The 14680-nt window shown below is 35.4% G+C and overlaps 1 protein-coding gene across 1 annotated transcript in view; it reads right to left on the reverse strand.

The window, feature by feature from the left end:
• Positions 1 to 14680, reverse strand: part of C2H6orf118 (chromosome 2 C6orf118 homolog) — a 63568-nt gene that overhangs the window by 37696 nt on the left and 11192 nt on the right. Inside the window, exons 3-6 of the mRNA XM_007484877.3 lie at positions 9888 to 10570; positions 6964 to 7086; positions 5971 to 6030; positions 81 to 205 (exon numbers count right to left, since the gene is read on the reverse strand). Of these exons, the coding sequence (XP_007484939.1) occupies positions 81 to 205; positions 5971 to 6030; positions 6964 to 7086; positions 9888 to 10559 (980 nt within the window). The 5' untranslated portion in view covers positions 10560 to 10570. The remainder of the gene's footprint in view (positions 1 to 80; positions 206 to 5970; positions 6031 to 6963; positions 7087 to 9887; positions 10571 to 14680) is intronic.

Raw genomic sequence — 14680 nt, forward strand, 5'->3', positions numbered from 1 at the left:
TAAATTTAATCATGCAAATGCCTTTTTTAAAAAAGTAAGGAGTTATGTGAAGAATAAAAGTCAAATATTAGGACACTCACTGCTCATTTGTTTCCAAAGATTCTCTGGCTACCTTCACGAGCCTCTGTACTTCTTTTCTGGCTTCTTCTATATCTGCAGTCAGCGTGCTTCTCTTTTCCATGCCCTTTACTTGAGACAGCAAATTCTGGTAGCGTAGTCATACACAGGAGTAAAATGAGATACAAGAGTACGTGAGAATTGCATAATAATTAAATTTCATTCTTTATTCAAGGTATGCCATTGCCTCAGAAGAATTCGAGTACCATAGGTTTTGTGTGGCATTTAGAGATAAGAAGTTTTCTATTCTCTGTTTTGTGAATGAGATGCTTCATATTTTCCTCAATTTTTCCATTCTTTTGGTTTTGTTTTATAGTGTCCTGCTGCCTTGTGAGACCATTTATTTAATTCTAGTTGTTGTATTCTGGTTCTTAAAGACTGGATTTCATCCCTGGATTTTTGCTCATCCTTCTCCTTCTGGTTTGATTTTCTTTGGAGGTCATCTTTCATTCTCTTTACCTCATCTCTCATCTCCTTTGCCTCATCTTTCATCTTCTTTGCCTGATCTTTCATCTCCTTTGCCTCATTTTCAAGCTAGTTGATTTTGGCTTTCAAGACACTATTTTCTGTTTCCAGTTGACTTATCTTAGTTTTTAAGTTCTTTTTCCAATTGTCTTCAGCCTCTCTTAATTATATTTTGAATTGTATTTTGAGTTCTTCCAAAACCTGTATCCAATTCTCTGGGATTTCTGATTTATTGTTTGATGATCCCTCCTCCTCTGTTTAGTTTGCTTTTTGTTCATCGCCTGTATAGAAGCTGTTGATTTTTAATTTTTCTTCTTTTTCTGTTGTTTGCTCATATTTACCCCTTCTTTACTCCCCGTATTTGCCTCTGCTCTTGCTCCTCTCATTTTTTTTTTTGGTTTTGGGTTTTCTGTCAGTCTCCCCTCTTGGAGCTTTGTCAGGAGATCTCTCAGTGAAGTCTGTGGGGGAGGAGTGTTGGAGTTTGAGCTTCCCTGTCTTCTGGAGGCTTTTGATTGGATTAAAGTCCAGCAGTCTTTGGGGGAGGGATGTTGGAGCTTAGGCTTCCCTGACCTCTGAAGCCTTTTGATGGGATTATGTTCATTTGGGTTGGACTGGATGTGCTCTGAGACCAAAACCTCCTGGAGGTTGGAGCAATATGGAGGGTCTCTGCTGCTGTGACCATGCTGCCCTCTCTGCACTCCCTCTCTAGCTCCTTCCCCACCACCTGTGTTTGACACTCTGAGCCTGGAACAGCCCTTCCTGCAAGGTAGACCCTCCAGACCAGTGCTTTTGCCCACCCAGATGTTCCCACTGCCACTGGAGGCTTAGTGCTCTAGGTGGGGGAGTAGGGGACCTGGGACCTTCCTTCTACCTTCCCCTTAAACCCTAGTGTTCTCGAATTCCAGCTTTTGGGGGGAAGACCTTTTGAATTGAGTCCAGCAGGGGGGTTCCTTGGTTCTGTCTTGTTGTTAGGTTTGATTTTCAGTCCCCTAGGAGCATTTAGTTTGTAATTGGTAAGGAAGGGTATTCAGAGGTCTGAACTTTTGCTGGTTCTATGCTTGTTGACTCCACCTCCTATAATGACCTATTCTTGATGAAGCCACACTACACCTTTACAATTACAGATTTTCAATTATCATACCTTCAATAACATGAGAATAAGGTCCTTATATAATACTGTTTTCCAGAAATAGCTAATGCCCCACTTCCAATTCTTCTAATTTATGTATTATTTGGTGTTTAAGCTAAAGCTTGGGTGGGAAAAGGAAGGCTTCAATTCCTTTCCCAACTCATTTTCCATGATGCCTGATCCTAAAGATCTATGACCCATTGGTAGATATTTCCCAGGACTCAATTTCTCATGAGAATTAAAATTCAAAGTACAAGCTGGATAGACCTAAAGCTATTAGCAGGAATTTGGGGGGTGTAAAAAAATAAGAGAAGGGAATGATGTAAAGGATGCAATTAAACCAATACCTTCAACTAGAAAAGGGAGAGCAGATGAGAGGCATGCTTGATTATTACTAAAAATAAGCTAAAAGGAGCTTATAGAGGGGAAAGGGTTTCCTTCTTTGAAAATATGGTAGAAATCAATAGATGTTGGGTATGTAAATTCATGTACTATAGACATGACCAAATTATATCCAGTTTTCATCATTTCTCTAATGAAATGAGTTCAAAATCATAGGATCACATATTTAAAGTTGAAAGAGAATTTAGAAGTATTCTACTCCAATATCCTCATTTTTACAATTGAGCAAATAGGGGCCCTTAGAGAAAAAATCATTTGCTCAAGATTGAACAGGAAGTTTGTCAAAACCCAGATTTACACTTAGCTCCTCTGACTCCCAAGCTACCATGATGATGAGAACTACAAATTATAGAGTCAGAAAATAAATCTTAGTTCCTTCATAATCTCAGGTATAATAGATAAAAGTATTCATTTGGAGCAAATAAATATTTGATCCCTTCCTTTAAAACTGGCTTCTAAAAGCCAGGTCTTTATTGTTTAGATATTAGATATTATGGCTTGATTTAGTCAAAAAATAATCAGGTATAGTCTGCTAAATTTGAAATTGTCATCAATTAAGATAATTATATGCTTCTTTGAATTTCCTTCAAAATGGTTTAATTTTTTGATGGGTCCTGTAATTTCAAAGGAATATTATAGAGTGAGGAAGCTCCCTCTACCAGGCTAGATTGGTACCAGCACAGTAACTTATTTATAGTTATAGAAAGTTGTTTGGGACATTGAGGAGTTAAGTGACTTCCTTGGGGTCACAGAGCCAGTATGTTTCAGAAGCAGGCTAGGATTCAATTTTTTTAAAAATCTCATTCTGTCCTAATTGTTGAATTTTAAATAATCTAACTTGAGTCTCTCTACACCTTATCAGGACAGGCTAGAGCTTACTCTCCCCTGGCATAGCCTGTTGGTGCCCATGCTCACCTTCACTACAGTCCTCTCATGTCTTGGTTTGTTTGTTTGCTTGTTTGTTTGTTTGTTGTTATCGTTGTTTTAACCCTTACCTTCTGTCTTGGAACCAAGGCAGAAGAGTGGTAAGGGTTAGGCAGTGGAGGTTAAATGATTTGCCCAGGGTCATACAGCTAGGAAGTATCTGAGGCCAGATTTGAACCTAAGACTTCCCATCTCTATGCCTGGCTCTCAATCCACTAAGCTACCCAGCAGCCCCCTCATGTCTTGTTTTGATAAAGAAATGGCAAATTTTAAAGGCTCCAGTTGAGTCCCCTCTCCTTTAGTAAAGTGCATCATAGAAAGAGTGGGCATGAATTCAGGAAAATTTGAATTCAAATTTAGCCTTAGTTATTTGCTGGATATCTTGGGCAAGTCATTTAAAATATGACTCGTTTTATTCATCTATGAAATGGGGATAATAACAGCATCTACCACTATAAGGGTTGTTGCAAAGAGCAAATGAGATATTTGTAAAGTGATTAGTATAGTATCTGAAAAACAGTAGGCATTATTCTCTTTCCCCTTCTTAAAAATATTGGGGAGGATTAGAGAGTGCTGCATTGTAATACTCCTGGAAAGTATTTATTGAAATAGTTTTCTCTATTCTTTTGATAATTGAATAATTCAAATTCAATATTTTGCTTATCATATCCATGCTCTTGATCTATTTGGCCAACAAAATGCAGTGTTAGTTCAAATGATTTTTTTATTTTCCTAACCTAACTGGGCTGGGAGATTGAACTAAAAGGAATACTTGTCTCATGAAACATCCCCTCCCACCCCAAAGTCATTAGCTTATGGGAAATCAGTCACATAGACCATGGGTTATATTTGAAATAGATGAAATCAAGAAATGAATTGGGTATATGAAGGTGGGAATTTTTTTTCTCATTTCAGGCAAATCTTTTGTTTTAAAAAACCCATGAAGAAAAAAAAAACTTATGAAATCATGAAAATGAAAACATCCAAAGAAGATGTTGTGTGAATTGTTGTATGAACTATTGTGAATCTCAAAAGTAAAAATGATTAAAGAGAATTTCATGCAAGCAATGAAGGTTTCTTCTCCCAATATTTTTGCTCTCAGCAGCTTTCCTAAGAAGTAACTGTTTGGTTTGACAATATTATAAATTTTTCTTCTCTACTAAATTTTTAATTTTTGGTTTTCTTTCTCATTAATTGTTCTAGCTAGGTAGTGTTTATTTTAACACTTCAAATATTCATTTAATAGCAGAGGAAAAAAACATTGCTCTCTTCATGCATCCATGATGCAGCCACATCTTAATTTATGAACCATCTGACTGAGTTGTGGCAACAAAATAGTAAGTCATTACCTGGTGTCCAATATTGCACTGATGGGTACCTTTGAAGTGAGCTAGACAGATTCTCAGCAAGTAGAAAATGGCCAAGGCCTCATCCTTGAGGATTTTTCAAGTTGAAAAGACTTCTCAGAGTGTTTATTCTGCTGACATTGCCTTTAAGAATCCAGGTTCGCTTTTTTCATATTGAGGAGAATGTTCATGAAAGTGAGCCTGGGTTCTCAGAGGTTCTATTAAGAAAATGGAAACTCTAACCTTAATATATGTGTAAAGGACACTTTGTAGCTCCAATAGCTTGTTGGTCTATTTTCTAACAGAAGTCGACAAAATTTGAAAGTTCAACTAATAAATGCATAATTATCATCTGAATTAACTATACTTTTATATTACATGAACCACACATGATCATTCTGTAAACAAAGCAAGACATACTTTTTATGTTCCTAGATTAAGAAAGCAAACTCATCTCTTTTCATAAAGGATGTTTATTTCATAATAAAAAATGATACTTTTCTGTGGGTTGTGAGGAAGATCCAAATTATCTGATAGAATAGCATACAAAATACACCTTGCAAGCTATACACTCATGTACATAGTCTTGTTGGTTATTTGTATCAATATATAAGAAACCATTTCTTAGGAAATAGGAAGAAGGGAGTATTTATTAGCCTCCAGGCAATTGCCCATTTATACTGTTAACGTGTAAGATAGGATTTAAATGAATGTCTTCTTAAATCCGAATCAAGTGTGCTATCCAATATGCCCTACTATTTTATCAGCTTGTAGATTAAAGCAGTATCAAATAACGCAAGTGGGTCTTAACAAAGTCCTCTGGAGTCAAATGTTGAGGAGTGATAAGTTGTGATAGCTGAGAATGGCACTACATGTTCACCATCATAAAATATGTCTTTATTAAGAAGAATGTCAGAAGAACACTGGGGGCAGAGGAGGATGGTGCATTTCCATATTCCTTGTCATTTCTTTAGAGTAGCTCTCCTTGCCTTTATTTACATTGAAATTAATTTTGAAATCATCTTGAAATTGAAAGTGCAATTGAAACTTAGCTCTGCTTTAGTATTTCTATTATTTGGAGGATTATTAAAAGATATAGGTAAAAATGAAATGTCACCTTGGGTAATTCATATGTCAGAAATTTCTATTAGCTTACCAATTCAAATGACTTGGGAAAACATTGAGAATTTTAACAAACCACACTTTTAAATTTCTTTTTAGTTCAACAATCACAAGAAATAATTGCTCTCAGTATCGTAAAGTAGACACCATTATCCTGTTGTAATGAATTTGTAAAATCCATTTGTAGTTAATGTATGAAAGATTTCTATGCAGATGACTGTCAAAAGGTTTGAAGGCAAGCTACTTCCTTAAGTAAAAGGAATGGCTTTCTGCACTACTTATGTTTATTTGTTTAGCTAACTCTTTTCATAGTACAAAATTCAGACTAGACTTACACTAAGAATTGGAGATCTACAAATAGTGAAACTCATAAGAGGCTTCCTTGAATATGAGGGAGAAATGACTCATGAAGCACTGGCATTCATTTAAACATCCTATTTTAAGACTTTTAAGAGTAGCTATTACCTTGTACTGAAAGGAAGACTGGGAATCCATAAGAATTGCTATGTAGAGTTCGTATTCATCCTAAATGAATAAAAACCATTGAAAACTATTATGAGACAAGAGAAAACAATACACAAATAAGTAGAGATTAAAGTAGTCCTTTTGGACAATTTCCTAACATTGTAAAAATTTCCTGACAGGGATTTCCATTACTAACTAGTAAGTTATTTGGACTAAGACCTATTTTTAACCATTTTATTATTTTGGTAAATAAAAAAAAAATAAATGTCCCTGAAAAATATTTCTCCATTGTCAATTTTCAATGTTTACTCATCATTGACCTAGTACTTCATAGGATCAGGATCATATGACTTGATATATACCTCATATAACTGTTTTGTGTTAAAAGACCAAAGCCAATGGACTTGGTTCCCAAGATACCACTAATGGAAAGGCATTTTTAAGACTTAGGATCTTTTGCAATGAGCATCCTGTTGCCATTTTGCATGCAAAAAGGACCTGAAAACATTCTCATTCCAACTCTTAACTTCAGCAACAAGCATCATTACCTGTCATGAAATATCACTAAATTACCCAAGCCTCCATTGAACTTAAGTAAGAATATCTAATTATGGCAATCAATTACAGATACTTTAGCTCATGTTTCAAAACTCTATAAAAATGTGATTTTTATTGGTGTGAGATCCCTGGATAATGAAGATTATAACCCATCTATAACTTCATTGATGGTTTTTGAGAGTCACTTTGGTGAAGAAAAAACTCAACAATCATCAAAAATCCATTGCCCTCTAGCTGGCCTTGGAATGAAGCTCTTCAAATTTAGCTCTTTGAAGAAAAAGATAAGTCAGAATTTACTTCAGTGATCCTTGTTCACAATTTAGATTAGTACATGTGACAATATATGAGCTTTCCTGAGTAGGGGATTTGGCAGAAAAGTACTATTCAGGAAATAAAGGAATTAAAAAAATATATAAATATATAAAGTAATGTTACCTTCACTTCCTTCAAGAGGTCACCAAAAATAAGAGAGCCATTACAAATGTCTTGAAATGTTTGCCCAAACACCTTTAGTCTGTTAAGTTGGGGAGGAAGTGTAGTAGGCATTTTCTGCAGTTCCTGGAAGAAAATCCAAATTAATAATTCATTTCAGAATACTTTCTCTGCCTACAACATTGTTCCTACTATTCATCCTTCCAAAAACTATAATATGCCTCACCTATGATATTCTAGTTTCCCAAGAGAAGAAATGTTCTCCTCATACTCAACAATTCACCAACTATTTCCACCATATTTTTACAAGACCTTTTTTCTTGTCTCCTCATTCCCACAGCCAAATTCATATCTAAACTTATTTATTTCATATATAGACAACTATAAATTCCTCCTTCCTTCTCTCCAACCTTCAGTCTCATGTCTTTAACTGGGGGGAGAAGAGGAAAATCCTTTGCCAGCCATTTGGAAAATCATATTCTACTAATCAAAGCCATAGTTCTAAAGGTCTCAAACTCTCAACTTTCCCTAGAATTTACCAACCTCGGTTTATTCCATTGTCATTGTTGCCACAGTCCCTTAGTTATTTTCTCTGCTTCTAGTATCAATACCCACTTGATCTTCCTCTACATAGATGCCAAATTAACTCTTTTTTTTTTCAGGAGAAGGTATGCCCATTTCACTCCCTCATTTAAAAACTCTCAGTGGTTCCCTTTTTGTTCACAACATTTCTCACAGTAGGATGAGGCCTCATAGGAAATCTAACCTATACCTAAACAAGAATCCCCTTTGCAAAAGTTCTGCAAGACTCATTTCAATAGGAGCTGCTGTCCTAAACTCAGCCTCTGCTAGAAATGAATCATGCTATTCAATAATTTCAACAAAGGTATCATCTTAGAATGCCAGCAGCAGAAGGAATTTAACTTGTGCTATTCTAATACTAATTTGAATACTATTATTCTAATAATTCTAATATGAATATACTAATACTAATTCTAATACTAGTAGTACACTAATAAATATTTAACAACCTGCTTTGTCTGTAAAATTTTAATAGTATTATCAACATTTTCTCTGTAAGTTTTTTGATTGATAAATTGATAGTTTCTGAAATATAAATTCTCACACTAAAATTGTATAAAATGGTTAAATTTGATTATATTACATTTAAAATGTTTTGTAAAAACAAAGGAAATCAAGATTAAAATGAAAGCAGAAAAGCAGAAATCTAGGGTGGAAATTTACAGCAAATATTTCTGATAAAAGTCTAATTTCTCAGATACATAGAGAATTAAGTCAAATTCATAAAAATAAGTAATTCTCCAATTGCTTACCATCTCAGAGAGGGAAGAGAGTTAGGAGGGAGGAAGGATGGAAAGGAGAGAGATAATTTGGAACTCAAAACTTTTTTATGTGTTTAAAATTATTTTTATATTTAATTGGGAAAAAATACAATATTTTTAAAAATAAAAGATGTTCTTTAGGTTCTTTGTTTTTAAGTGTTAATTGCACTTGTTAAGTATAGATTACAACTGTTGTGCGTAAAATTTAACAAAATTGTAAATTCAGTCACATTTCTCTGAACAAGATAACATTTATTAACAGAGGCATTCTGACCCAAATACTTGAGCAAATGATAGTTTCACTGTTATAGGTTTTATGAAGTATAGAACGAAGCACAGAACAGAGTAGATGACATCATGGGATTGAGGACAACATGGCTTGTTACAGACTGGAGGTGCAGGAATTTCTTGGAACCTTGGCAATAATGCTAGCAACTACTCCCCTCCTTCTCTACTAAGAGTCCATGGGCCAGACTTTTAGATAGCAGTTAGGTTATGCTTAGACCTGACTCCCTTGCAGTCACACATATCCCCAATGTCATCTAAATTCCTTGAGGCAAGAAAAGATTTGATTAGCAGGAGAGTTGGATTTTTAAATATAACCCATTTTTGAACAGCTGAATTCTGAGCTAAGCTCAGAGACAAAGAACCATGACTTAAGCAGTTACAGGACAAAATCAGTTCATTACAAATAGGATCAATAAATAAATGATACAGGATTGATTTAATCTTCTTGTCACCAGTTCCTAAGGAGATGGTATGATGGAGTCACTGAGGTAGAAAAGTCTGGGGCTTTTTTTACAGTGGCCTAAGGTAAAAAGATGTATCCAATGTCATTAAAACACTTAAGGTGAAGCAAACTGACAGTGCCTGGTGTTATAATAGAATATAAACTGAATAAGAGCTAGTACATTTTATTATTCATCATTCTGTCTCCAAAGCCTAGCATGGTGTCTGGTATTTGGAAGCTACTCAATAAATGCATGTTTATCAAATATAAGAATTCATTACTATTATATTTCTAAATGTAAATAAAATCAGAAGATAATTTATTAATAGAGGCAATACAACTGCTACCCTAGGTCTTCTGAGTGCTTGATTATTTCATGCTAGTATTGAGAATCATGCTAAAGAATATCAAGTAAGAACAATTGGAAAGCTCATTTTGCAGTTTTCAATATAAGTATTCCCTACATGGCAATTTTATTTGGTTATGGTGGTGGTGGTGAAGGAAGAAGAGGAAGAGAATGAGGTAAAGGAGGAGAAAGAGGAGATAAAGGACAAGAAGAAGGAAAAGAAAGAAAAGGAAAAAAAGGAAGCAGAGAAGAGCAATAAGAAAAATAAGAGGGAAAATAAGAGACATTTACATACTACGTTTAAAGTTTGTAAGTCTTTTTACATCTATAAGTAATACAAATATCATTATTCCCATTATTTCCAGATGAGAAACCAGATTCAAAGAAAGAGAGGTTAGGTGACTTGTCCATTGTCACACACTAGCAAAGGTCAAATGGTCTAATTTTTAGAATCACAACCCTAAAGCTTTGGAGAGATGTCAAAATAACTCGAGATGATGTCCCTTACCTGTTCCAACTTCTTTTCATGGTCTACAGCAACCCTGCTCCCAGTGAAATCACTTTCTAAGAGATCTTGCTTGGCAATCACCTCCTTTTGAAATTGCAAAAACTTAGCAAACTTGTCCTTTTTAGTCACGCCAGACAAATAGGTGCTAATAAATCGGTATTCATCTTTGAGAAGAGGAGAATTAAAACACTGGCGACTAGTTTTGGCCTGTTTATACTTAAGCAGTCGGAGCTCTGGCAATTTGAGGTCTTTTTCAAACATTTCAGCCTGGAGCTTCTTTCTCTCTTCTTTCAGTTTTTCTTCAAGTGCTACATCCGAGGTTGGAAGGGAAGGAAGTGAACTGCTTTTTAGCTGAGGGTGCAAAACCTTCAAGAATCCAGGATGCTCAGCAGCCTCTGAGACCAGAGCAGTGTTAATGGTAAATTCAGACAAAGCATCTTGCATCTTTGCGGATGTATCATCGAATTGACTTCTCGTTACAGTCTTTTTCCTGAGTGGCCCAAGGGCACCAGTCCAAAAACTCGTGTGCTTAATGGGGTTATAGAGCTTACTGGGATTCAGGTGTCCTGAAGTATAAAGGCTAACATCATCTCTATGGACTCTTTGTAGTTCATTTAGGAGCTTAGATATCTTCCATCCCTCATTGGGGTTGAGCCTTGTAGAATTCTTCATCCTTAGGCAGACTGTTCAAGGGAGAAAAAAGACATATTAAAAGCTACCATCTAAAGTTACAGTATAAGACACATTGAATAGTAACAGTAACAATAATGGCATATTTAAGGTCTCCAAAGCATTTCTCCACAACCCTGAAAGGTAGGGCAATTGTTCTTTTCATTTTAAATGTATTAAAATTGAAGCTTGTAGGAGTCAAAAGTTGAACTTGTAACTCATGAATTCAAGTCCAACAGTAGATTCAGACCTAGAAGTGACCTTAGACTCGAGCTGGTCCCACTCCTTTGTTTTTTTACTGAGAGTTTTAAGGAATTATTCAAGGTCAAAGGACTACTAAATGTAAGAGGCAAGATTTGAAAACCTTCTCACTCCTAGTCAACATCCTGATGAATTCTGAAAGAAGAGTCCTACAGCCCCTTCACTGCAAATTTATGTTCTTTAATCTCAACTGGCCCATTACTCCTGCAAGGCAATTCTGTGTTAATGGAATCACTGTCTCATACTCTTCACTCTGGTGTGGACCCAAACCTCCTCCCTCAAATCCCCTATTCCACCTTCTTCCTTCTCCCTCTCAAAAGAAAATCTCACCTGCAATGTCTTCTCCCTATTCCTCATCTCAATACTCTTTTAACTCCATTCTCTCCTTATTTATTCTAGTCCCTGATGAACCAGTGGCCCACCTCCTTGCCATGGCCAGTCCTCCATGTGTGTTCTTGATCTCATTGAAATAATAATATGTCTAACAGATTGCCAATTCTCTTCATTCACAGAGACACAACCCTAGTTCATGACCTCATCATCATTTTCCTGGACCTTCAAAACTCATCTCTCTACATCTAGTTTTTCCTCTCTCCAATCCATCCATCAGAGAGTTGCCAAAATAATATTCCTAAATCATAGATCTGAACATATTGCTTTGCTGCTTATGAAGTTTGTTCCTTATTCTCCTAAAGACAAAAGTTCTTTAAATTTTCTTGTATGTCAACTACCCCTTTATCAAACTGGTGAAGCCTATTGACCCCTTCCTAGAATAATTTTTACTAGTGAAGGAAATAATTTCTGTTAGAGGTGAAAATATTTATTTTTAATTAAATAAATAAAAATTAAATATATAAAGTATTTAGTAAAAATAAAGAGGCAGTCATTTTTCTTTATCCAAGTTCACAGACTCCTTGAAATCTATCTACAAATTCCTTGGGGGTCCATACAACCTGGCTTATGACACACCACTCCAGGATAAAAATACAAACTGCTCTGTCCAACATGTCCTATGTTATAAAATTTGGCTCTAACCTACACCTCCAGGTAGATGGAATATTACTCTCCTTCATGCAATCCATGTTCTAGGTAATTGACTTACGTGTTGTTCCCCCATACATGAAATCTTATTTCTCACCTCCATTCCTTTGCACAGACCACTTTCATATTTGGAACTCTTTGCTTTTTTCTGTCTTTTGAGATAACTAGCTTCCTTCAAAGTTTGGCTCACAGGTGTGGTTCAAGTCTATAATCCCTGCTACAGGGGAAGTTGAGGCTGTTGTATTGTTTGACCTTGGGGGTTTCTGAGCAGCAATGGAATAAGTCAGTCCAGTATCCAGATTAACTCCAGCACCAATATACTGAGTCTTTGGAATCATTTGGAGACCCAAGGGGGGCACACTGGCTCAGGTAACAAATAGCATACATGTGAAAGCTTCTGTGAAAATCTGTAGTAAGATCATGGCCATGAGTGGCTGGGTGATAAAGCATGTGAAGTCTGAATGTGACAGGTCTAGACCCCCAATCCAGCTACCAAAAAATTAACTAATTTGTCACCTCCTAAAGAAAGTTTCTCCTGATCCTACTTCAGGTATTGTTGTCCACTTTTTTGTCAGTCTAATTTAATTTTCTATTTACTTGTCCTCCACTCCCTGCCCTGAAAACAAGGGTGATTTTGGTCTGTTTGGCTTTATTTTGTTTTGGTTTTTGGCTATCTCCAGCCCCATGCACAGTGTCCAACACTCTTATCAGAATGTTCTTATCTTAATTCACCTAATTGTATTATCCTGTGGTCTGTATCTTTCCATCTTCTCCACAAAGGCAATTAAAGAAGTTCAAGTTATAACCAATTCACTTGTGGATATGAGTTAATGAGCAATTTTATATTTCTGTTACAATTAAATTTCAAACTCCAGGTACTTAGTTTCCATAGAGTTTATTAATAATAATTTGAAATAAAAATCCACCACTTAGAAAAAGTAGCATTTCTTATTTGTTTCCACTGAACTAAAATAAATTATTTTCTTTATTAGTCTAAAATGTGCTTATATTATGTATCTAATTGAAAATGTGATTGGATAAGACAGTGATTCCCAACCCAAATTCTATGGGAAAACAAACAAAATACAGTTTTCTTCTGTCTCTTCCTTCTTTGCTTTCCACAGTCTAAACACCTATTATACTTAGGAGGCAGGGAGTACAGAGCCAGAAAAGAGGAGGAGCTAGTAAGGTATAAGAAACAAAGAAAAGGAGGAGTTACTTTTACAGATTGAATGGGTCTTACAAAGCAAGGACCTTTGGTAACTAACGTAAGTTGTATTTGATCCATAATAGTTTGCCATGGAGAATAAGAGGTTGGAACATTGGGTTACAGTAAAGCAAAACTGACTTTAGCCCCACTATCATTGAAGATAGCAACATGATAGATGTTTTGAAATATGTCTGAGATGCAACTAATACATATTTTAAAATCTAAAGACATCTGCAATTTCAAAATCATTGCATTGTTTTTTTTACCTTAGTTTCTGATGTTTTCATCATGAATCAATGATGCCAAAACTGATAATGACCACTGGCCCCAGGAACCTTCTTTTCTGCCATATCTTCCTTAGAATTTAAGCTACTTGATACCTGATGTGTCAATTATTCCTTCATGTTCATAACCTGCCTCTACTTATATTCCCCTGCATGGTACCTGGTACATAGAAGTTGCTTAATAAATAAGTGTCGAATTGATCTGCTAAAATTTTTCTCTAATACCTTATAGGACTTATGATTGATTTCTATCCTGAAAACTGCCCTTTATGGAACATCTTTTCATTCATGCCCTTCCAGCCTTTTCTCCTTACTGAGTGCCACTGTATATATCCAATCAATACTGATATGCAAAAGAAGATAACATCTTACAAAGCACCTACTATGTTCCTGGTACTTATTCTAGGTCCTTTCCAGATATTATCTCATTTGATTCTCTCAATAAACCTAGGAGGCAAGTGCCTTTACGATCCCCATTTTTCTTATTAGGTCGATGGTTAGTTGAAGAAACTGAGGCAAAGAAATGGTAAATGACTCACCAAGGGTTACATAGCTAGTAAATATCTCATGCTTAATTTGAACTCAGATCTTCCTGATTCCAATCCAAGAGCTGTAGTTACTGAATCACATAGACATGGCTAGTATGGATAGAGGATGGGGCCTGGAGTCAGAAAGACTTATGTTCCTGAGTTCAAATCCAGTCTCAGATACTTACTAGCTGTGCAAATAATATAAACCTGTTCCCTTCAGTTCCTCATTTGTACAATTAGTTGAAGAAATAAATGACAAACACCCTCCAGTTACCTTTGACAAGAAAAACCCAAATGGGGTCATGAAAAATCTGATACAATTGAAACAACTGAACAACAAAAAATGATTCACAACTTTATTTTTGTTTCACCAACTTTTTTCAACAACAAAACCAAAATATTTTGTGATTCCCAGGGTGATTTAATATACTACTTATAATATTATTTAATTCATAATCTTTAAAATTATTCACTGCTTAAAGTGCTATTGGGATTTTTTTTTAAGTGCAAACCCTCTGGTTTGAACAAGGGGTTTGAGAAAACACTTATTGGCAACCACTGCTCTAGTGGAAAATCCACTAGACTTGATGTCAGAAACTTTCCTTCTACCACAAAGTATAACCTTAAGCAAGGTCCTAATTTACCTGGCATTCATTTTTTTCATTTAAAAAATCAGAAGATGGTCCTTTCTAACACTAACTTCTACTTCCTTATAGCACAGAAAATATTTGTAAATTGGTATCAAACTTTTGGAAATAATCTCCAGTAAATATATTCATTTCTTGAGGGTAAAATAAT

This window comes from Monodelphis domestica, chromosome 2 (genome assembly GCF_027887165.1).
Source record: "Monodelphis domestica isolate mMonDom1 chromosome 2, mMonDom1.pri, whole genome shotgun sequence".
In the NCBI taxonomy this organism is placed as follows: domain Eukaryota; kingdom Metazoa; phylum Chordata; class Mammalia; order Didelphimorphia; family Didelphidae; genus Monodelphis; species Monodelphis domestica.